This window comes from Felis catus, chromosome D1 (assembly GCF_018350175.1).
Source record: "Felis catus isolate Fca126 chromosome D1, F.catus_Fca126_mat1.0, whole genome shotgun sequence".
In the NCBI taxonomy this organism is placed as follows: domain Eukaryota; kingdom Metazoa; phylum Chordata; class Mammalia; order Carnivora; family Felidae; genus Felis; species Felis catus.
In genome coordinates, this window is record NC_058377.1 from 54,641,366 (window position 1) to 54,666,884 (window position 25,519).

At 35.6% G+C, this 25,519-nt stretch overlaps 1 protein-coding gene across 5 annotated transcripts in view; it reads left to right on the plus strand.

The window, feature by feature from the left end:
- The window catches only part of RSF1 (remodeling and spacing factor 1), a 156,552-nt gene that overhangs the window by 118,571 nt on the left and 12,462 nt on the right, over positions 1-25,519 (plus strand). For 4 of the 5 annotated variants that reach the window (XM_003992690.6, XM_045038684.1, XM_045038683.1 and 1 more), the window contains 6 exons: positions 3,499-5,264; positions 6,982-7,188; positions 11,915-12,019; positions 13,245-13,324; positions 18,337-18,391; positions 19,737-19,846. In XM_003992690.6, the coding sequence (XP_003992739.3) occupies positions 3,499-5,264; positions 6,982-7,188; positions 11,915-12,019; positions 13,245-13,324; positions 18,337-18,391; positions 19,737-19,846 (2,323 nt within the window). The remainder of the gene's footprint in view (positions 1-3,498; positions 5,265-6,981; positions 7,189-11,914; positions 12,020-13,244; positions 13,325-18,336; positions 18,392-19,736; positions 19,847-25,519) is intronic. The other variant, XM_019811757.3, reaches the window with a different exon arrangement.

Below are 25,519 nucleotides of genomic sequence, written 5' to 3' on the forward strand. Positions count from 1 at the left end.
TTTCAGCATTGGTATGTCTCAGGAAATGGGATGGCCCAAAGAGAAGGAAAGAGAAGAAGAAATGGCCGTTTGGTAGAGTAGTCAGTTAAGTTCACTTATCAGTTAAGTTTGCCATCTTAAATGGGTGTGATTCATGGAGCCCCAAAGCAATTACAGTAGTAACATCAAATGAGCACTGATCACAGATCACTATAAAAAATATAATAATAAGGAAATATTGTGAGATTTACCAAAATGTGACAGAGACATGAAGTGAGCAAATGCTTTTGGAAAAATGGCACCAATAGACTTGCTCGAGGCAAGGTTGCCACAAAGCTTCAATTTGAACAAAATGCAGTATCTGCAAAAGCACAATAAAGTGAAGCTCAATAGAAGGGATAGGTCTGTACTGGATAAATACTTAGCGATGTCCTTTATAGTTAACTTTTATAGAACATCCAATGTTCTATCCCATAGATTGTGGTTGGGATGTTTGGGAAAGCACACAATAGCTGATCAGTAAATATTTGTTGAGTAAATGAATGAATCACTTTAAAACCTGCAATAGATAATACTTCTCTTGAATTAACTTGTTTGACAAACAGTGTTGCTGCGGGATTATGATTTTAAAGTGAGTTTTTCCCTAAGTTTTGTTTGTTTAAATTTTATGTCTCTGAAATTCATTTGCATCTCTTTTATAGTTTCTTTTTGAGAAAACTTTGGGAAAATGCTTATATAACTGAATGATCTTTTTACCAGTTATGATTGTGCTTGGAGGTTCATATTCTGTCATGATTCTGTTTTCTCTGTGGTTTTGGGGACATATCCATGTAATCTAGGAGAGCTAGAGTAATCATTGTTTTCATGTCTGAAAAGAACTGAGCCAAACACAGAAATACTAAGAATTTAACATTTTGGGGTTAAGAGAAATATAAGCCAGTGAAGTATAATTTTTCAGCTGCTTTATTTATAAATGAAGAAATGAGGATCAGAGTTTGTTTTGAGACATACACAAAATTTACCACCAAGTGAATTAGGATTCGTGAACCTGGGAACCTTGAACTATTAGTGTTATTCCCTCAGTTTCTTCTGTCATGTTGTTACCAAATTGGAATCATTTCAAATAATGGAGGAGATCTTTCTCCTTCACCATCCCCCCCAAAAAATACAGTGTCCTTTTACCTTGGGTCAGAGCCACAGTGAAATCCTGAGTTGTTTTCTGAACAAAAACATATAGAAGAATATTAGTTTGTGTTTAATAAACCCTTAGTGTTAAGTTGAAGTGTTTTTTTTTTCTTTAACATTTTTTTTTATGTTTATTTTTGAGAGAGAGCACAGCTGGGAAGGGGCACAGAGATGGGGGACAGAGGACCCGAAGTGGGCTCCGCAGTGACAGCAGCAAGCCCAATATGGGGCTTGAACCCACAAACCACGAGATCATGACGTGAGCTGAAGTCGGACACTCAACTGATTGAGCCATCTAGGGGCCCCAACTTGAAGTTATTTTTTAAAATTGTAATCAGTATTTTAATTGTTAACCAAGATGTTAATTTAATTAGATTTCCTGATATGCTAACCAATCTCAATGATCAGGAATTTACTAAGGCTACTTTATCAGTGGGAAGAAGACACACAAATTAGATCACTATTGTCATGTCTTTAATTTCCTTAGTGGAATGCTTACATTAAATCAATGACAATGTAGAGGGGGAAGAGCAATACTGATACTCTGTTCTCAGGTTCTGAATGTTTCTTGGTAGTTCTTGAATGGTTTGTTTGTAACATGAATGAAGTAAAGGAAATAGTGATTTATAATTAAAATATTAACTCTTTTAAAGATACTGCATTATTTTTTTAAAACACATGTCTTCATATCGCTTCTATGTATTCCATTTTATACCTATGAAATACATTGTAATACTGGTTTATCAACTTGGCATAATGTGTGCAAAATCATCTATAAAAATTACTTTTCTGGGGCACCTGGGCAGCTCAGTCGGTTAAGCGTCCGACTCTTGGCTCAGCTCAGGTCATGATCTCGCGTTTCATGAAATCGAGCCCCGCATTGGGCTCTGCACTGAGTGTGGAGACTGCTTGGGATTCTCTCTCTTCCTCTCTGCTCCTTCCCTGCTTGCTCTCTCTCAAAAATAAGTAAATAAACATTACCAAAAAATTACTACTTTGCTAAAACTTCATTTAGAGCTAAGGTTTATTTTGTTTTGTTTTGTTTTAGTTGTAAGGATAGTGTGAAATAATGGGAAGTGTAGGTAAAATTAGTACTTAATGAATTCTCTGAAAACACTCTGCTCAAATTCTCTGAGCACTGGTTTACATTGTGTATGCAATCTCTGTAATCCCGTTTAGAGGTTCTGCTCTTTACCAAATACGGTTTTTGCACTATTGAGTACTCCATAAAAGTTACAAATACATAGCCAATTAAGGTAAAAACAGGAATTGATGATAAACATATATAGTTTATAACGTATTAATTTCTGAAATGTTAACTAATGGCATTTGATAAAGTAAATTGTAATATAACCACATTGAGGAGTATTCTATAATTAAGTCTGATTTCTGTAAAAGGCATTAAATATCATAAAGTGCTAATGTTTCAATGAAAAAATGAGGCAATGTGATCCCAACTTTGTCAAAAATACACAACACTGGAGTGAAGTAACCTCAAATATTAATAGTGATTGCCTCTGGGGAATGAGTATTGTGGACATTTTATTCTTTTTGTGGGCATATGTTTCATTTTTCTGTACAGAATTGTGTTACTTTTATAATCTGTATAAAGCATAAAACAAACATTTTCCCACTGCCATGCTCATGTTACCTCTCTGAAATGAAGTCCTCACTGACTTGCAAGGAAGAACATTTGTCACTTTTTAAAACAAATATGGTCTTTTGGAAATGTTTTATGTAGTATTTTTAGTTCATATTTTTGAGCCATCACTTGAGCTTGAATAAATTATTTGAATTGTATAAACATTTTCATTCCCTTGAGAACACTGAAGCTAAAAGTATAAAGCATAAACCTGAAGCTTTCTGAATAATTGTTTATTTTTATTTTTTCTTTTCATTTTTTTTTTTTTTAAGTTTACTTATTTATTGTGAGACGGAGCACAAACAGGGGAGGAGCAGAGAGGGAGGGAGAAGCCCAAGCAGACTCTGTGCAGCCAGGGCAGTGTAGAGCCCAGCACGGGGCTCAAACTCATAAAACTGTTGCGATCATAACCTGGGCCAAAATCAACTGGATGCTCAACCGACTGAGCCACCCAGGTGCCCCTGAGTAACTGTTTCTTAATATTTAGAAGTTGTGCTTCAGAGTTTGGTAATTTCCTTCACTGTCAGGTTTGAGGTTTCTTGTTTTTGTTTTAGTTTTTGGTCAAATGTCCATTGACAAACCACCTCTTTTTAAGAGCAAAAATTGCAAGTGGGAATATATATTATATTTACCCTTTTATGTTTTATAATCTTGAATGCTTAGATTTATGTACATCTTTTCCTGATTTTTAGAGGACCAGAAGGAAAATGAAAAGATGAAAAGTGAAGAGCAGCCAATAAATTCAGAAACCTGCTCTACACCCAGTGCTCTGGAAGAGGCTACTGTGAAAGTAGAAAAGGAGGATGAAAAGGAACTTGTGAAACTGCCCGTCATAGTCAAGCTAGAAAAACCTTTGCCAGAAAGTGAGGATAAAAGGATTATTAAAGAAGAAAGCGATTCCTTCAAGGAAAATGTCAAACCCACTAAAGTTGAAGTTAAGGAATTTAGAGCAGATCCGAAAGATATCAAAAGTAGCACGGAGAAGCTAGAGCCAGAGAGGCTAGAGTTCGGTGGCAGTGTCAGGTCTTCTCAAGAGATCACTGAGAAGTCGACTGAAGAAACCGAGAAACTTAAAAATGACCAGCAGGCCAAGATACCACTAAAAAAACGAGAAATTAAACTGAGTGATGATTTTGACAGTCCAATCAAAGGACCTTTGTGTAAATCCGTTACTCCAACAAAAGAGTTTTTGAAAGATGAAATAAAACAAGAGGAAGAGACTTGTAAAAGGATCTCCACAATCACTATTTTGGGTCATGAAGGGAAACAACTGGTAAATGGAGAAGTTAGTGATGAAAAGGTAACTCCAAATTTTAAAACAGAACAAATGGAGACAAAGTTTTATGATACAAAGGAAGATAGCTGTAGCCCCTCTAAAGACAGGAGCGTCATCATGGAGGGAAATGGAGCAGAGTCCTTAAATTCTGTCATAACGAATATGAAAATAGGTGATCTTGAGAAGGAAGTGGTCCCTGGAGGGAAAGATGCAGATAATTCAGTATCCGTCTTAGAGACCCAGAATCAAAAAGGACAGCTAGAGGAAACCGGTCCTCCAGAAATGGAAATCTCTCTTGAGACTTCTGAGATGGCAAAGGATCTCTCTTTGAAAACTGCTTTATCTGCCACTGAATCTTGCACCCTGAAGGTTGACGAGAAGTCTCCCAAAAGTAAAAAGGATAAGCGCCCACCAGTCCTAGAATGTCTTGAAAAGTTAGAGAAGTCCAAAAAAACTTTTCTTGATAAGGACACACAAAGATTGAGTCCAATACCAGAGGAGGTTCCGAAGTATACTCTAGAATCAGTAAAGTCAGTGTCTCCTGAGGCAGCGGAAACTTCTGCACCGTCTAACATGACTGACCACTGTGGGAAGTTAGCCTCAGAAAAAGAAGTGGTAGAATGTCAGAGTACAAGTTCCATTGAAGGTCATTCCCTGGAAAAAACAGACCCAGAAATTCTAAAAAAGGATTCTGAATCCACAAAGGTAGAAACGGATAATCTGGACAATGCCCAGACCTCTGGCACAGAGGATCCTTCTGAGACAAAGGGTTCTATGCAAAAAAGCAAATTTAAATATAAGTTGATTCCTGAGGAAGAAACCACTGCCTCAGAAAACACAGAGATAACCTCTGAAAGGCAGAAAGAGGGCATCAAATTAACAATTAGGATATCCAGTCGGAAGAAGAAGCCAGATTCTCCTCCCCAAATTCTAGAACCAGAAACCAAGCAAGAGAAGACAGAAAAGGAAGAAGAGAAAACAAACGTAGGTCGTACCTTGAGGCGGTCTCCAAGAATATCTAGACCCACAGCAAAAGTGGCTGAGATCAGAGATCAGAAAGCTGATAAAAAAAGAGGGGAAGGAGAAGATGAAGTGGAAGAAGAGTCAGCAGCTTCGCAGAAAGCAGACAAAAAAGAAAATTTGAAAAAAACAGAGAAGGATACAAATTCTAAAGTAAGCAAGGTAAAATTTCTCCTATTTCAAGTTTTAATTTTTATTAGAAATAATTGGGTCTAAGTGTAACTCTTGGTTTGGCTAAACAGAAGTCATTCAAAGAGAACTTTAAAAAAAAAAAAGGTGTCTTTCTTCCTTTGTGTTGTCTTTTCTCAATAGTTGTCAACAGACATTAAATTTTCGGACTATACAATCTTGTCATCTTTTAAATTTTTTCTCTGTTACAGGCATTACGGGAATATATTTTCTGTGTAAACTGTAGGTGATACCCAGCCTGTAGGATTGAAAACTGAAAATACCCCATACACACTGTTAATAGAAACACTTGTAACATCTCTTTCCAGTTCTTTTTCCATACGTTCATGGGTATGTTCATAAATATTTACCCATTCACTGAAACAATAAATTAAATCGAATATGTTCATTTTTCTATGAATGTTTCACTTATCAGTGTGTCTCTGAACTCTTTCCATGTCTGTACATGTAGTCTACCTTTTGGTTATTGATGACTACATAGTATTCCATAGTGTGGATGTACCTCAGTTTATTAACCGCTCCCTTATTGATTGACATTTAGGTTGTTTCCAATTTTTCACTATTACAGGCAATGCTGCATTGAAGATCCTTTTGGACATAAGTGAGTATTTCTTTAGAATAGACTCCTAGAATTGGCATTGCTGGGTCAAGGGGCATGTGTATTTTAACTTTTGATAGCTATTGCCACACTGCCCTCCCCAAAAGGCCCCGTTCGTACACCCTCTCATTACTAAGTATGAGAGTGTCTATTTTCCCCCATTTTAATCATTAGTCTTAGAAGCCAGAATTCTTTTTCCTATAACTCTTCTTTTTAAGCCAGACCTTGACAAGTCTTTGGCAAGTTTATAGGAGTTTGTTATAATTAAAAGTGCTACTTTTGTTTTTAATTTATTTAAGTGATCAGATTGTTCTTCATAGTAAGTGATCCTTTCTTCCCTAAAATACTGAAATTTTAATTCTTAAAAATAATTTCCCCTTCTGTTGTTAGAATTATTTTGGTCTTTGATGGGGACTTATACTATAGGAATGAACTGAAATATGAATTAAAAGACTGTGAAACCAGGGAGTAAAAAAGCAGTTTACAACATTATAAACTTATTCTCTGAATAATATATTTCAATATTTGTCAGGATTTTTATATGCAGTTCTGACCTATGAAAAATTTTGCATTCACCTCTAATATGGGAATTTAAATTTTTATGTTAACAATATGTGAGAATATAGTCAGTGCTCTATTATAAATAGAGCCTTTAAAATGTGCATGGCCTTTGACCCAGAATCCTTTTCAAGGAATTTATCCTAACCACAGAGGTTTGTAAAAATTTACATTTAGAAGGACCCATATTTTATGAAAGTGAAAAACTGGGAAACTACCTAAATGTCTGTCTAGTAAGAGATTAGATAAATACAGCTATGTGATGGCATATCATACAGTCATCTACAGTGATGTAAATAATATTTCTTCACTAGGGAAAATATTTAAAAGAGAGAATGTTAATTATAATCCCCTCCAACAAAAATAGAATTATGAAAATATGTACCAAAATTTAATAGTAGGTAGATCTGTGATAAGGATATAATAATTTTCATTTTCTTCTTATATATTGACTAAACATGGACATATAATCAGAAGTTTGTTTTTTAACGTTCTCATTATACCAAATTATCCCAATTTTTAATTTTATACAAGGTAAAACCCAAAGGCAAAGTTCGATGGACTGGTTCTCGAACACGTGGCAGGTGGAAATATTCTAGCAATGATGAAAGTGAAGGGTCGGACAGTGAAAAATCATCTGCAGCTTCAGAAGAAGAGGAAGAAAAAGAAAGCGAAGAAGCCATCCTAGCAGATGATGATGAACCGTGCAAAAAATGTGGCCTTCCAAACCATCCTGAACTAGTATGTACCTGATCTAAATGGACAGTCTTCATCTTACTGGCATGTTGTGGTTACCCAAAGGCAGTCTAACTCTTCTAGGTTTGATCATGATTTGAAATTTGTTTATTGCTGCGCAACTTATGTGTACAAAATAATCTTTGTTTCTCAAATAATAACCCAATTCTGCTTTCATTCTACTTGGTTTATATATTGCTGTTTCCTCTACTTAAGGATACACTCTTAACCTCTTCTCACAATCAGTGAATTAGTCAAATATTTTTATTCTTTTTCTTTAAATGTTTCTTCTTTCCCTTTCAGTTAATTCATAATGATATTTCTGAAGTGCCAACTTTAAAGAAGGCCTAATGGCCTTATTGCCTTCTGTGGAAACATTTAAGTCAAGTAGTAACCTAGTAGGGCTTTACACTTTGGGAAATAGGCAGTCTTAAAGAAAAAAAAAAACAATTAAGAAGATAAATTATAGACCATATATATTCAGAAGAATAGTGAGATTTACATGGTACTTTCTTACCCAGGAAGTTCTTCAAAGATAGCCTAAATCAGGAAAACCAGTTCCTAACCTGTTTATATATTTTTTGCAGTTCATAAGTGCTTTCTAGAGAGCCTGTTGAAGAAACACTCTTGTAAATGAATGCCCAATTCTATACAACCAGTCTTTTTTTTTTTTAATAGATCTGACTTGAGAGGCAATTTCCAACTACTAAGTAGAAAGAAAAGTAAAGAAAGATGGTTCCACGTAGGTAGAATTTTGTTTAGCAGAAACTTTTTGGAATCCATTAAAGTTTGGAAAATTCATCTGAGGTAGTTCTCCAAGACTCTTTTTCCTAGAAAGCTCTGTGGGGTAATGGGAAAAGCATTGGAGCAGGACACACTTGGATGGAGGTCCTGCTTTCACCCCTTATTAGGTGCTCTAGTTTGTATCTTAATTTCTTTGTTATAAAATGAAAATAATACCACATACTTCTTTTGAGGGCTGTTTTTAATAAGTTATGTAAAGTTGACCTACCACAATTCCTGACCTCTAGTATGTGCTAGTTTAAAGTTATTTGTGGTTTACTTGTTCTTTTCTTCCTTGATGTTAAAATCATACCTGGAAATTAAATGTATCAATGATGTTTATCATATCCCCGCAGTTTCAGAGAATTCAAGTAAAAGATAAAACTTAGAACCAGAGAATGACTTTAGCTCTGAGAAGAATATATGTTGAAATTATGCTGAAAAGGCCCTTCCAAGAATTTTTATGATCATCAGGCTGTGAAAATTAGGTCAAAATTTTCGTGTGAGGCCGAGAAGAGATTTGCGATAGTGGTTTTTTTCTGCTCTCCAAATGAAAAACTAACACGTGTGTTCTTTCCTGGCCATTTCTATATCTTTTTAAAATAAGAGAGTGCACTTTAACTGAGGCAGCAATAGATATCAACAACAAAAGGGGTGTGAGGAAATGAGACGTAAAATGAGGTGAGCAGAGATGATACTGAGGAGATGGAGAAGTTGCACCCTCCTTGGAATACACACAGGACTTTCATTTATTTCGTTATTTTAACGACTGCTCTGAAAATCCCGTTGCTGGTTACTGTGCTAAAAAGGAATGACATTGGAAACTGAAGATCCAAATGTGGATTTCTTGTGCCCAGTGTTTAAGAATAATCATCAAATCAAAATGTCAAGCAACTACTATATGTTATGTGGTAGGGAAATGATTCTGAATTAGAAAGACATGGTCCCTGTCCTCACTGAGCTTACAGCAGAAAAATAAATTCATTTATAAGTATAGAACTCTATGGGGTGTTCCAGATGTTTTAGTCAAAGCATTATTGCCTGAGGCTTGGAAACCTTACCTAGTAGTTTATTTTTTTTTTAATTTTTTTTTCAACGTTTATTTATTTTTTGGGGGGGACAGAGAGAGACAGAGCATGAACGGGCGAGGGGCAGAGAGAGAGGGAGACACAGAATCGGAAACAGGCTCCAGGCTCCGAGCCATCAGCCCAGAGCCTGATGCGGGGCTCGAACTCACAGACCGCGAGATCGTGACCTGGCTGAAGTCGGACGCTTAACCGACTGCGCCACCCAGGCGCCCCCCTAGTAGTTTATTTTAATGGAATTTTATATTTATTGCAGAATAGAGACAAACATCATTTTTAAAAAGTTGCATTCCAAAAGTTTACTTTTAATTTTGTTATTTAAAATTTAGATTATGTTTTATCTTGGAAACAATGTGATAAATCAGGTGCCCAGGTTAGTCCACATATGCCTGTGTGATCAGTCAGTCATATAACTCAAGTGTAACACTAACATGACTTAGTATGGAATTCTGGGTATTGGCAGCAAATGGTGATGATACATTGTATGGAGAAAGGGAAAGAAAGTTTTTCACTTCTAAATCGTTGCACATGGATGCACATCCCACCACCCTCCTCTACCCTCCATGGTTCGTGTGAGCAGCTTTAGGTATATACTACAGTTGAACACATAAATGAAGTATAGAGAATTGGAGCCAGCTTTCGCAGTGTCAGAGAAAAGAAGTTAAGAGATAAGCAAGCACAAAGGCTAGAATGAGCCCTGTGGTGCTGGATACTAGTATGAACTGATGTTTGTTTATTTTAATATAGATACCTGTATATGCATAGGTTGCTATACATACGTCTGCTTCCTAGCTCCGTCCTCTGAGAGAGCTTAGAAGTGGTCATACCTAGTATCATAGCATTCAGTACCTGGATGGTGGTTTCTAAATACCATTCTCCAATCATGGAACCAGGGCTTCTAGGAGAAATGGCTAGTTCAAAGGCTTGGGCAGGGAAAATACAAGATGTGCCTGGAGCATCCTGTCCTGAAGTGTCAGAGAGTAAAAAAGTGCTTTCAAAGAAAAGATGCAAATGAGTCTTAAGGACACAGGAGCCTACCTGGAAAAACTCCCAGTGTGTCTGTGGCTGGGGCAACTTGAACAATAAATTAATAGTTTAGGTTCTAGCCTAAAGAAAATAAATCTTCGGGGCGCCTGGGTGGCTCAGTCGGTTAAGCGGCCGACTTCGGCTCAGGTCATGATCTCACGGTCCGTGAGTTCGAGGCCCACATCGGGCTCTGTGCTGACAGCTCAGAGCCTGGAACCTGTTTCAAATTCTGTGTCTCCCTCTCTCTGACCCTCCCCCGTTCATGCTCTGTCTCTCTGTGTCTCAAAAATAAATAAACATTAAAAAAAATTAAAAAAAAAAAAGAAAATAAATCTTCATTAATTAATCCTGATATAAAGAAGTGATTGAAAAACAAATAAATGGAAGGAGAAGGGCATATTTTCTTCACAGAATTCCAAATAGTAGAAGGCATGGAAATAGCGAATCATCATTAGAACACCACCGTAACAGCTGTTGTAAGCAATAATTGTAGCACTGATGAGTGCTAAAATTAGTGGGTGAATTTTATTAATTACTGTGGTTGATTTTAGCTTATATCTCCAAATTCTTTGATACTCCTCCCTCTAGAAAGTGGAGCTTAATTCTCCCCTTGAATGTGGGCTGGACTTGTCCTTTCTAATGAGAATAGGTATGGAAAGTGAAAAGTAGTAACTTTACAGTGATGAAAACCAACAGATACTATCATAATCAAGTAATCAAGGTTAATATTACTACTAATAAGTCATAGTGGTGTCATGTACTCCCAGATATGATGCAGTGAGCAGGGCACTTCACCTCTGTTGAATTCTTCTCCAAAACGCATAACCTGAGTCTAATCAAGAGAAGACTTCAGACAAACCCAAAATGAGGGGCAGTCTACATAATATCTGACTAGTACTCTTTAAAATTGTCAAAGTCATGGAAAACAGAAAGACCAAGTTATTACAGATCAGAGGAGATTGAGAAAACATGGTTAAATGGGATATAATATCCTGGATTTTTCTGGAATCAGAAAAAGGACATTAGTGGAAAAGCTGGTGAAATCTGAATATGGTCTATTGGTTACTTAAGAGTAACGTACTGATGTTAATTTCTTAATTTTGATAAATGTCCCATGGTTATGTAAGATGTTAACATGAATGGAAGCAGGATAAAAGATTTATGAAAACTCTACTGTCTTTGCAACTCTTCTGTAAGTCTAAAATTATTTAAAAATAAGGTTTTTTTAAGTTAAACATTCCTGAGTGTACGTTTTACGTTTTAGAGAATTGGTCATCTTAAACTCCGATAACATAAAGTGACAACTTAAGGCTAATTATTAGCCTTTGTTTGCAAACATGATGGCCCTTAAGTATAGCTTCATTCCTTATACCTTCATCCCTTTCTTATTTGAATTGACATGATAAAAAGAATCATGAATGTTTCTTACAGACCAGCAATTGAAATGCTATTTAAAGTGGGATTTATGTGTATTTTTTAAATCTTCTGTGTGGTAGGGAAGTTTATGATCCTTGAGCTATAAAACTCTATTATAAAAAGAATATATTGTTATAGCCCTTGAGGAAAGCTAAAAAAGGATTATAACTCTAGTTCAGAAGGATTTGTAATTTTTCACCAAATTTTGCAGGTCAGCATTTTGTAAATGATTTTATTTTACTTTTTTAAAAACTGACATGTTAGGTCCCTCATTACAGAGTTTTTTAGTTTTAGGCAAATAAAGGTACTTTGATATAGCATATTTCTTAGTACAGTTCTAAAAAATATTGAAATGTCTTTAACTTCAGAATCATTGAATTTTAGTTACAGTTAGGTTGACATTAACCTGTGGTTTATTTCAGATTCTTCTGTGTGACTCTTGTGACAGTGGATACCACACTGCCTGCCTTCGCCCTCCTCTGATGATCATCCCAGATGGAGAATGGTTCTGCCCACCTTGCCAACATGTATGACCCAGCATAGCTTTGTTTGTAGTCTTCAGTTTTATAGTCCAATTAATGAGACTTCTTGACAGCCACTAAACATTTTTAATCTTCGAAGCAATTTCTAAATATTATTTATCTTTTGTTTGAAGTTCTGTGAATTTTGAGACTATTGGAAAACTACCTTTTATTAATATCTTTTAAACCTTTTTTTTTTTTTTTTACTCCCAGAGCATTTATTTCTCAAGAACCTCTAATTTTTATAAAATTCTAATCTCTGATTTTTTTCACACTTGTTAACAGGCAAAAATGGCCCCAAATTAAAATGATTTGTGAGGGAAGAAATAAGTTTCTTCCTGGTCTTGTTTCATCCTCTTTTCCATTTCTACCTACCTCCTTCTTGTCAGTTTTATGGATGGTATTATGAATTATGTAGCACTATGATGCTACTATGAATAGAAACATGGATTATATTTCTCTTCTATCTTGACTCAGGTACATTTCTTTTGAAAGCTGAAGAATAGGTTCTTTTTATGCCACCATACCCAAGGGGTCTCTCTCTTACAAGTCCAGTCTCATTTCACTTTAGAAATGATGGGCATTATCGCATTTCCCAGTAAAGTGGACTTCCTTGGCTTAACATAGCTTTATCAGTTACATTCTTCAGCTCTTTTTTGACCCAGTAACCATGTGGCATGGTTTTGTAATTTTTTGACATCCGCTTTTGAAAAATAGTGATTGGCACCATTATATTATATTTTATGTAGAACTTTCTCCCTTAAAAATGTTGTGGGGTTTTTAAAACGTTTTAATCACTATCATGTAAGCATGTGGAGCCAAATGCTATTTTAAACATTCATTACTACCAGCTAGATAGGCATAGGATGTATTTCTTGATGAGGCTATAAGTTTCCCTAACGTGTGCATTACTTCAGAGATAACTGTGCCCATCTTTAGTTCAGTGGAGGCCAGGGCACCTCTTGATTTAATTAAACAGAAGGAGCATCTCAGTGTTTCCTTACTCTGTGGCCCCTTATCGGCTCTCATAATAGCACAGTATCCATGACCTAACTAAAATTCAAGGGATAAATGATTGTGGAAAGGTGTTAAAAATGACATTCCTGGGGGCTCCTGGCTGGCTTAGTTGGTAGAGCATATGACCCTTGATCATGAGTTCAAGCTTCGCATTGGGCATAGAGCTTACTTTAAAAATAATAATAATAGTAACACTTATGTTTTGCTCTTCCAGAAACTACTGTGTGAGAAATTAGAAGAACAGTTGCAGGATTTGGATGTGGCCTTAAAGAAGAAGGAGCGTGCTGAACGCAGGTATTGTGAAATGTGTGTTAATGTTTTACTTGGGAATTTGGTAGCAAAATTGTCTTCCAGCACAGGTTAATATATCTTTCTAAAGCAGGAATTGGCAAACTGTGACCTGTAGGTCAAATTTGGCGTGCTTCTTGTTTTTATACTGCCTACTAAGAATTTTATTTTTCATTTTTAAATGATTGGGAAAAAAATCAAAACAAGAATCTTATTTCATGACACATGAAAATGATACATTCTGAATTCATGGTCCAGAAAAAAAGTGTTATTGGAACACAGCCATGTTCATTTGTTTATATATTGCCTGTTGCTGCTTTTGCACTACAGCAGCACAGTTGACTAGTTGCAACAGAGACCATATGACCTGCCACGCCTAATTTATTATCTGTCCTTTTACAGGAAAAGTTTGCCCACTCTTGATCTAAAACATTTATCAAAACCTACTCTGAATAAATATTGGCCCAATTATTGTGGAGGATATGTACCTTACTCAGTATGTAGTGAGTACAAGAAGATTCTAAGAACTGGTCTAGTTACCCATGTCATCTCTTTGGTGGGCGGAATTAATACCGGTGAGATAAAGAGCATTTAAATGCTGAACTATGTCATAAGAGTCATAACTTACAGTCATAAGAAATGCCTCCCTTTTCGATATACCACTGCAATGTCGTCTTAAAGCAGTTGGAGAATGCTTCTTGGAGGAGGTAAGAATGGAGTTGAACCCAATCTTTAAAAGGGGGCTCAAAATCAAGACAGTAAGTTTATGCTTATTTATATTTATGTGTACCTTCTTTGATTAATCTATTGCTAAACAGTTTTTCATGCCTACTGTGTACCAAACTGAAGAGAAAAGGTGAGTGAGCCAAAACTCTCCTTAGATGGAGCTCAGCTCTGTCAGAATACAGACATTGGAGCCAGTGTTACAGTAAAGTAGATCAAGGTATATTCAGAGCAATACAAGAACACTGTGGAGGGGCATTTTAGTTGGGTTAGGGATTTGGGTTATCGGGCAAGTCCTTGGAAGGTAACTTAGGGTTGGACATGCAGAGAAAGGTATTTCAGGCAAAGAACCAAATGCAAGCAAGGACAAAGTGTGAACATGAGAGTGGGAGAGTGGTAGGAGATGAAGCTATAAAAGTGGGTTGAGGCTGAACTGTGAACTGTTTGGCCTATTTGAGTAGGGAATTTGAAGGTAAGAAAGCCATCAAAGGAGAGATAAGTATGATCAGATTTTTGTTTCAGAAAAAATGCCCTGGTAACACTAAGAAGAAGGAATTAAAGTCCATACTGTTGCAGTAGAGACTAGGAGAGCCAGTGCGGCCTGAACTGGGGCATTCATTATGCAAGAAAGTGGGTGTGTTAAAGAGAATCTTCCGAAAATTAAGCAGTAGGATTTGATGCCCATTTGTACTTAGTATGAGAAAATCTAAGCAATGTCTCCTGGTTGGTCTTATTACCTTCATTTGCTGCTGCTGTAACTTTTACCTGCTATCTCACAGTCTTCCCCCCTTTATACCAAAGCTTGCTTTATAAAGGCAGTCAGCTAGCTCATTTGATAATCCGCAGACTTTACTCTGCAAACTGTGCACTCTGTGCGTTCAGCCTCTAGATCCTGTTTTTGTCCTTACTAGTCAGCTTGAGCTCTCTGGTTTATAATGGATGCTACTTGGTTTAAAGACAAAATTAGTCTCTAAAGTTAACTAGGAGATTAAAGTACCTCATTGTTTAAAATCAGTTTTCTAAATGCCTTTGTATTTAGAAACTGGGTAATAGTCCTATATATAATTATTAGGACTCTTTTGATATTCAGAGTTGTCCCTGTTTTTATTTTTGACACTGGAAAAAAATCTAACTTAAGGATGCTTCAAATTAAATCATAATAAAAATTAGGCATTTTCTTTATTCTTTTTGAAATCTGCCTGCCCTGCTGAGAAATGAGCAGTTTTCTCATGTCCTGAAGCTGATTTGACTCAGCAATGCAGATAATTAACAGGTTCAGACCTTAAGGGCTTGGAAAAAAATATATTCTCTAAACATCAAGTCTGTAAACCACCTAAGAATTTGTCTGATACTCAGATTAATTATATCTGCTTGTTTTTTTGGAGACTTATGATGCTTATGCCTTTTATATTTGGAAAGACTGGTTAAATATTTTGGACTGTTGCCTCATATACTATAAAGTATACTGTTGCAATTAAGGAATATTTAAAAATTTTAAATTTTAGAAATTTATGTTCAGATATGCCACAGTATTTGTTCACACTAGCGGTCTCTCATTTACTAACTCATTTGCTTTCTCTTCTACCTTTGATAGTCCTCTTTACTTAAATGTCATCCTTTAAGAGGACATCTATAATTGTGGCTTTGGATCACACACTAAATCCTTTTTGAGATTGGATCACAGAAAGGAGTGCCAAGTTGTTACAAGGAGACCAGTCTGGCACAAAGCCAGTTAACTGAATTAATTGCTGTTATTTTTTAATTCTCCCTAATAATCTGGGTAAAAAAGTTTTCCTTATAGCTCCTAATGTACATGCTTCCTGGTGTATATGAATCTTAGGGGCTCTAAACAGCAAAATATTTATATTTCTAAAGTAACTAATATATTAAGTATAGATTCCGCGTGACTTCATCTGTTTTTAAAAATGAGCATTTTTATTCATCCTTTTTAAAATGTGTGAAATAATTTCTAGAAACTTCGAGCCTAGCACAAGGGCATCTTTCCCCTTGTTCATTCATTTATTCAACATTTAGTGAGCACTTACTTTATGCCAGGCAATGTAATCAACATGAAGTATATTATGTGGCCTTTATCTTAAAGGGCTCTAAAGTATGGTGAAAAAGATGGGTTTGTCAGTGAGTAATTAGTGACTAGCTAGCGGCTGTCTACAGAGCTGGAGCTGTGATGCTCCGTGAAATTTGATGTTTCTCAGAAGTTCCTCCAACTGGTTTGTAAACATCCCTTCCAGACCTTGGTGCCAGAAATTATTTGGGAATTCAAATAGCTCTGTACTTTCAGAGTACTTTTACTAGTGTTCACTAGCAAGAGAGTTGGATTTAATCAGGGTTGGAATTTTCCAGGTAATGTAACAGAGGGAAGGAGAGAAAGAGACAAGGAATTTGAAAGTGTATGCAAAGGAGTATTTATATTGATGGACCGTGGAGTCTAAGCCAGGTAAGAGGGAAAGTAAGGACATAAGGGAGTCATGGACAGTGAAAAGACGCTAGGGTCAATGTATAGACGTCCCACTGGAGTCAGGGAATTGTTGAAATCAGTGTACCAGAGGGAGTGAGCGGGAAAGGGAGCCGGTAGAAGTTAGAGAATAGATTCCCTGAACCTGAAATTTTAGGAGGGGTGTGGTTATTTGTAATGATGAGGCCTGGGCCCAATATGATCTTTGAGCTAGGTGGTGGTGAGATGGAATGGAAGATGTATCTTTCTGTAAGACTAATGAGCAAGAGAATGCTGTGATGAGAAATCATACCTACCTTCAAGATCCTACTCATTAACACCTATTTAAAGCCTCAACTTCCTCAGCTCTTCAAACAAGTTATTCTTTTTTCATGTTTCCATTATACCTATTAGTAATGAGCTACAGTCAGTTGTTAAATAATTGTGAGGACAAGAACCATGTATTATTTACCTTTAGGATTCCCAAGCCTGGAACAAATCGTTACCTAATATGGTGGATGTGAACTAAATGTTTTTCAATTGGGTTGAGGAGATAATAATAATTAAGTGAAAGTAGATTTTTAGGTATAAAAGAGGAAACTGCTACAACAGTAAACTTGGTCAGTTTAAGGACGGATAAAGGTTGAACATATTTAGTATAAAAGAGGAAACTGATAAAATAGTAAACTTGGTTAGTTTAAGGACAGATATGTGTTGAACATATTTAGTACAGAGAACTCAAGTTCTGACTTACCCATGAAGCCTTCCCTGTTAATTTCAGCTAGTATTGTTCTTGCCTTTCCTAGTTTTTAATTCATTAACTGTACTATTTATTATTAGGTTTTGATTAAAATAACCTTATCATTTTCTTACCTGCCAATTTTACTGAATGGCTTTATAACCCATCTCAAAAAGACTGTAAGATTCTTGTTACCAGAGCCAAGAGGGCAATATAAGCTGCGTTCTAAAGGACCCAGGTGACTGGATGATTAATACCCTTCTATAAGGGACATCATCACAAATAAAAGGAGGAGGAGTGGTCACTATTTTCTTTCAGTTCAACATACATATAACACCTCATCTGTTCTTGGTGAATTGAATTAACTTTGAGAGAACCAATTTGTTATGTAAAATCTGTTGAGTTAAAATCAACAAAGGTTTGTTTCTTTGAAAAGAAACTATGGAGATCTCGTTAGTGTTCTAAATCCACATTTTCTGGAGAAGTGTTAACTGGCTCTAAAAATAATCTTCATTGGAGCAAGTAGGGTGCAGAGCCATGTGGCTGCATTGCCTTTTTTCCTCCTCTTTAAAAGATTGGTCTTGGTATCATTCACTTGGACCTTGGCATGGTTCTATTGTATAGAATTCTTTATATATATATATATATATATATATATATATATATATATATATATATATATATATATATATATATACTGTATTTATTACCATGAGATGATAGCTGTATATACACATATATGAAAACTTCCAGCATAACAAAGATCTAGTTTGTCCAGTGTTGACTGTCTAATCACTTTATCAGTGAGTCTCTTCATGAAGTTTCCTTGTCTATTTCAGTTTGCAGGTTTTATTTTATCAGTATAATTACTTATAAGGCTATAATTTTCAGCTACATCTTTTTACAATTTTTACCATTAGAAAGTTGTGTGCCTCCCACAGATAGCAATACGATAAGCTTTATAGACAGTAGCTAACGTCTGTGACCTAGCCTCTGCTATTACCATGAAATCAAAATTTTAGTAGTCTGTGTTAATAATGTTTTCCTAACAATTTTATTTTTAGCAAATCTCATTTTGCATGCATTTTTGTTTTTCATTTAAAGGAAAGAACGTTTGGTGTATGTGGGTATCAGTATTGAGAACATCATTCCTCCACAAGTAAGTTTCTGGTTTGCAGTATTTTTTAAAGAAGAGACTACCATAATTGTTCTAAAATTAACCCACTGTGTGTAATGTGAGTAGTTTTAAATATATAGTGTACCTATCTTATTAAAACTAAAATTTAAGACCTTAAATCACCTGTATTTTCCTTCATGATAAAAATTACATATGTACTGGGATGCCTGGATGGCTCATTCAGTAGAGGGGGTGACTCTGGATCCTCAGGGTCGTGAGTTTGACCCCTATGATGGGTGTAGAGTTTACTTAAATACTACTACTACTACAATTAAATATATACTGATAGCTCCAAAATGTAATACCATCCAAATCAGATTTATATAACTCACCCCAGTAGGCTCTATATTCTCCTTTCCTCCTGTTTTTTTTTAAAGCCCTGTGTTGGGTAATTTGTTTTTAGCTTCTTTATGTGTTATTTATATAAAGTGACAAAAGAATAGTTCAGGGTTTTTAATTCTGTGCTTTAGGAGTTGGTTATTAGAAACTTCAATATTTGTTCTTAACCGATGGTTTCTTTGGAGGGTTATTGTTTTGCATTTATTGGTCTAATTTATAATTACGGATGTCTCATGAGTGAAAGTACATGTAACATGGTTTTCATTTCAAATGAAGAAATGTTCTTAATTTCATACATTATTTAGTTTGGGCTTAATTAAATCACACACTTAAGTAAGTGGTCTTGGTTAGTTACTGTCCTTCAGCACCATGCTTCTTTTTTTTATAAATCCATTATTTTGTTGATTCAGCATACTTAGTGAATATCTTACATGTGTTAAATTATTGGTTAAAAAATTATCATTGGAGGGCAGCCTTGATGACTCAGTTGGTTGAGCATCCAACTTCAGCTCACATCGTGATCTCACAGTTGGTGAGTTTTAGGCCCCACATCAGGCTCACTGCTATCAGCACAGAGCCTGCTCCGGATCCTCTGTCCCCCCTCCCCCCCCCCCCCCCCTTTTCCCTCCCCTGCTCGCTCGCTCGCTCGCTCTCTCTCTCTCTCTCTCTCTCTCTCTGTCTCAAAAATAAATAAACATTAAAAAATTTATCAGTGGGGAAACTTCATCATGGTTGTTTTAAAAGAGGTAATTGTAAAATCACAGAAACATAAGAATTTTAATACAGAAGTGCTTCAGCCTTTGATCACCAATATTCTTTTTAATCTCTCTACTTAGTGTTTCTGTGTGTATTCAGTTTTGGGCAGGGGATCACCTCATTTTTTCAGATCTTTTATATGTGCTGCCTAAACAGACATTAGAAAACTATTAATTTCAAGTAACTTTCTGTCCTAATAACCTACATATTTATTATCATATTTTTAAACCAGGAGCCAGATTTTTCTGAAGATCATGAAGAAAAGAAAAAAGATTCAAAAAAATCCAAAGCAAACTTGCTTGAAAGGCGGTCAACAAGAACACGGAAATGTATAAGTTATAGGTATGAAATATGTAGAAATGGTTATAATGAAAAAGTGTAAAATGTTTTTTAAATTATACAACATGGCCCAAAAGTGTCTGCTTTTCCCCATCATAATGGTCATTAGTAGTTGTGTATATGTTACTTACTATCTTTAGAATCATACAGCTTTAGAGCAGCCAGCATGATCTTTTCAAAATGTAAATTTGCTCATGTCATCCTCTTCTGCTTTGTCAGATTTCTATAGCTCTTGGAGTAAGGACTGATGCCTTTACAAGGCCCCTAAAGGCACTGCATAGCCCACTCTGTGCTTAGCTTTTTGGTTCCATCTCATCCACATTTTTCCTTACTCTGTCAATATCAGCCACAGTCTTCTTTCAGCTCCTTTGCATATGCTATTTATTGTACCTAAGACCTCCCTCCTGTTTTTGCTTGTTAACCCTCTCTTAATCAAATCTATTATATGCCCTCATAGCAACCAGTTCTTCTTTTGATGATTACAATCATCACTTATGATGATTGTAATGATTGTGACTTTAATTATCGAATTAATATTTCTCTCCCCCATTGGACTATTGTTAGCATGAAGGTAAGGACCAATGTCTGTTTCACACATGCTTCTGCCTTTTACAGCTGGCATAGTGCCCCGAGTAGTAAGTGTTCCATAAATGCCTGTTGAAAGAATCAGTAAATATAATTTGGTTTACTGTCTGCCACCAGAAATATCAGAGAGGAAAGGAGGGAGACAGAGAGAGTTTTCCAAGGTCACTCTGTTAGTAGCTAAACCTACACTAAAATGTTGTCTTCTAAATGTCTGCTAGTCTAGTGTTCTTTCCACTTGTCTCACTAAAATAGTAAGTAATAATTCTAATTATTGTAGATCATTAGATTAGATTGTAGATAATTACTAATTCTAATTATTGTAGATCATTGTTTGACCTCTGGTCTCCTTAGATAACACCAAAAGAGTCTTTAACTTGAATAACTGGAGGTGAAAAACAAAATTGATTTCATGGAAGTTTGAGCTCGCTTCTTGTTTATGAACTTTTTCATCAGTGATCATGGAAGAGTTCCCATGTATTGTTTGCTGCTGTTGTTAATTGTTAAAGCTGTAAAATGCAGTGCAATCAGTAAATGTAAAATCCTTAATACATATGAGAATGGTACCCATCTTATTCTTTAAAAAACAAAAGCTTTGAAAAATAAAAAACACCATTTTATATGAAATCATTATAACTAATGAAATCAAAGTCTACTGATGGGAAGGGCAAGCATAAAGTCAAGTTCTGCTGTAATCCAACATGTTTCCCTAAAAATTATCATCCTGTGCAAAAACACAATAAAAACCATAGGGATTATAGGAAATATGGAGGTAGGGCCACACTCAAAAAGTTCAGTAGTGACACTTTTTTTTTAAGATGTGACTCTAATAAAAATGCAGTACCATTTGGCAGATGTTAAATGGTTAAGAACTAATATAAATACTGCACTAAATATGACATTTTATGCTGAAAAAGCCCTGGTTTGTCTGTGGAAGTGATTGAGGTGGGTTGCAGTTTGTAAATTATTATGTGGTGGTAGAAGGAGAGTTCTTTGAAATCAACCAGGAAGTTGTAACACCAGACGCAGCTGGCTATAACTTACAACACACATGATGAGCTGAGGTTGCTGGTGGATATTTGAGGGGTGTGTGTGTGTTGTGTGTTGTGTGTTGTGTATGCCTGTGTGGCTAGGTGCACTTTTCTACATTTACCTAGTGTTTATCACGAATAAAATTACTTACAGGTATAAAATACACATTATGCTTGAATTGTTTCCTAATATATCAGTCATGTTATAACAGTTTACATTTTCAGAACAAGCCTTCTAGCAGGACTATATTATCTTTCAACCTTGATGTTGCTAAAGGAAGCAGGGATTTACTCTTAGTATTGTATCTTGGATATACACCCAGAAGTGAGATTGCTGGATAATCACATGGTAGTTCTCTTTTTGTTTTATTGGGGAACTGCTGTGATGTTTTCCATGGCAGCTGCGCCATTTTGCATTGCCACCAGCAGTGTATAGTGTTTCCAGGTTTTCCACATCCTTGCCAACAGTTGTTGGCTTTGGGTTTTTTGTTTGTTTGTTTTTGGGGTTTTGTTTGTTTGTTGTTTTTGTTTTTGTTTTTGCTGGTGACTGTCCTAGCAGATGTGAGGCAGTATCTCATGATTTTGCTTTGCATTTTCCTAATGGTTATTGGTGATCATCCTTTCATGTGCTTGGTAGGTGTTTGTATATCTCTTGTTATTTTTTACTTATTATTTCTGCTTCTTGGTACTTTTTAAAGAAATTTAACTGAGATGTATTAAGAGAGTCCTTCATATGCTTTCTCTTAATTTTAAGTTTTATTCTCCATATTTAAGCTCTAAATACACCTAGAATTTAATTTGTACATGGCACACAATGGGATTATAGTTAGTATAAAATGTAAAGCACTTAGTAAAGTATTACCACAGAAAGAAGACAGAAAAGAATTTCATCACTATTATCATTTCATAATTATTTATCGGATTTTTATTGCTTCTAAGAGAGGATAACATAAGAGTTGACTATAGGGAGCATTGGATTGGGGTACAGAAGGCTAAGACTATAGTTTCACTGTACCATGTATTACCCATGTAACTTGGAATGGTCCAGTTCTCTAGGTCTTGGTTGATGGCGGATTAATGCAGATGATCCCTTCAGCTCTAAAATTGTATGACAGTAATACAGAAACTTATGATAAACTATATTCTTCAGCATAAAATGTATTATGTGATTCGTTTAGTTCCCAAAAAGGTTTAAGGAAGGCATATAATCTTAGTGTAAGGAACAACTTTTTAAACATAGCACCAAACATAGAAACAATAATGGAAAGGATATTTGATTACGTGAAAGTTAAGAAAGACTCAGACAAAAGCATTTACTTCTAAAATATTTTCTTCTACTTTTTTAATTTTTAATGTTTCAATTTTTTATTTAAATTCCAGTCAGTTAACATATAGTGTAGTAATAGTTTCAGGAGTAGAATTTAGTGATTCATCACTTACATATAACACCCAGTACTCTCACAACAAGTGCTCTCCTTGGTACCTCATCACCCATTTAACCCACCATCCTCCCTTGCACCTCCCCTCCAGCAACCCTCAGTTTGTTCTCTAGAGTTAAGAGTCTCTTTTATGGTTTGCCTTGCTCTTCTTTTTGTTTGTTCCTTCCCCTATGTTCATCTGTTTTGTTTAGAAAGTATTTTCTTGCAAAGAAATTTTGCAGAGGAGCTAGAATTCAAAAGAAATGCCTTATGAATTTTAAAAATTACAGTGAGTATAATTTTTTTTCATGGTGGAAATACAATAGCTTTTTACATGATGTCTATAAAGGTTGTTGCATCTACTGAAGTCAGGTATAAAGACTTTTTTCTTAGGAAACCAGTTACTTAAGGGAGATCAAGGTTTTGTTTATTTTGGAGACTAGAACTAGTCAGGGTGACTTTTTAAATTTGTCTTGTTTGTTTTTGTTTGTGGAGGGGGCTGACAGGCGATGTTATGGGCACATATTCATAATTGTAGCAGGGCAAGATGTCAGTGTTCATTTCTCAAAACGTAAAATATAAACAAAGGGGAGAGGGGAAATATACTTTGGATAGAAATAATTGCGACATATGACAAAGAGATTAAAATCTTTAATATCTGAAAAGCTCTTAGAAGTCAGTAAGAAAAGATGAACACTGGCTGATAAAATGGGCAAAGGATACAAGTCAGTACTTGTAAAAGAAAAAGTAAAAACGATCAATAAACATGAAACTAATATTTGGCCTCAGTAATCATGTTAATATTAAAGGAACAAGTAAATAATTTTGCTCTTTGAAATTAGAAAAAAATTAATGATAAAATTCACTTCATGGTTATATTATAAATTGCTACAATTCTTGAAGACCAACTTTTATGCCCTTTAAGCCAACAGTTTTTGGGTTTTTTTTAATTTGTAGCAAGAATACCAGGAACAACAAAATTTCTTAGTGGAACCATGGGTATCTCACCAAATAAAGGAAAAAATAGAGTTCTGATATGATACCGAGGAAGGGTAGAGTTTAGATGAAATGTAAAAGCAATGAAGAGTTATGCTCAAGGCAAAGTGGGGCTCTGTAAAGGGGTTGGTATCAGATCCAGACCACATACTGGACACGGGTTCTTGTTCCCTTGAAAGCAGTGAAGTTGAAATGGATGTGTAGAGCGCTGTTTCTAATCCCTTATTCAAAGCTCCACATCTGGGATATAAATCAAGACTGTTTATTTGCGTTAAAAGTAACTTAAACCTCCAGGCAAGAGTGGGATGTTTTATTCTTACTGATAATCGTTTTTTAATTCCAAGGGATCTGATGGTCTCTGATGTAGAAAATCAAGTTTTTCAGTGAGTAAGAAAGTAGTAGTCATTCAAAGAGGTCGTTTTGCCACTTTACAGTTGTAACATGTCCTTGAGAGAAATACTGTTTCCTGTTAACTACATTTGGCTTTTTCTGTATCTGTTACTCTAGCCTGATGAGGGATGCACAGATTTTTGCTTTCTCAGAATTTATGTTAAGGAAAAACTAAGCTATAGCTCCAAGGTCATTTTCTCATAGCCTGGTTTATAAATGTGAAACAATTGGAAGTAAACCTTTTTAACTGAATTATGACACATGTTTAAGACTAAGCATTATACAGCCGTTAAAAATTATGTTGTAGGGGCACCTGGGTGGCTTAGTCTGTTGAGCATCTGACACTTGATTTCGGCTCCAGTCGTGATCCTCAAGGTGCTGGGTGGTTGTGGAGCCTGCTTGAGATTCTCTCTCTCTCGCCATACCCCTTCCCCCTCTTGTGCGCTCTCCCTCGTGCTCTCAAATAAATAAATAAATAAATAAGCATATGTGTGTGTGTGTGTATGTGTAGAAGTATTCTTAACCTGAGACTTGTGAATCCTCTGAAATTAGATATAAATTTTTGTTTGGATATATATATTTTTTTTTTTTTTTTCCTAGAGAGAAACCCATAGCTGTAGTGAGTTTCTTAACTCAAAAGGCAAAATCTTTCTTTTTCAAAAGGCAAAATATTTGGCTGTTAAACCCTATTGTTAATCCATTGTGTGCCTTTAATCCAACAGTGTCCAATAGAATTTACTGTCGTTATGAAAATGTGCTATTTCTTTCCTGTGCAGCATGGTAGCCAGTAGCCATATATAGCTGTTGAGCACTTAAAATCTTGCTAGTGAGGAACAGAGTTTTTCATTTTAATTAATTTAAATATAGATAGCCACGTGGGGCTAGTAATTACCAAATTTTGCAATATTTTAGACAAGTCACTTTAGATATCCTTTTGGTCATCTCCGCTCTAACATGAAAGGAGCTTTGTATGCGCAGAAGTCTTGAAGATCATCTGGACTTGTTTTCTTTAAGTTGGAGGAAATGGCCCTTGTGAGAAAAAGTACTTTTACCTAGTTCTAAAATTCTGACCGTCAGTACTTCTAGAATAATAATAATGATGATGTAGTCCTTTCACTTAGTATTATTTCTGGAACACTAATTGAACTTACTTCACCATGTGATTTGTGTAATTAGAGGTTGGCAAACTACGGCCTATGGAGCAAATCCCGTCTCACAGTCAGTTTATGTCTATATAGTCCATGACCTAGGGATGGTTT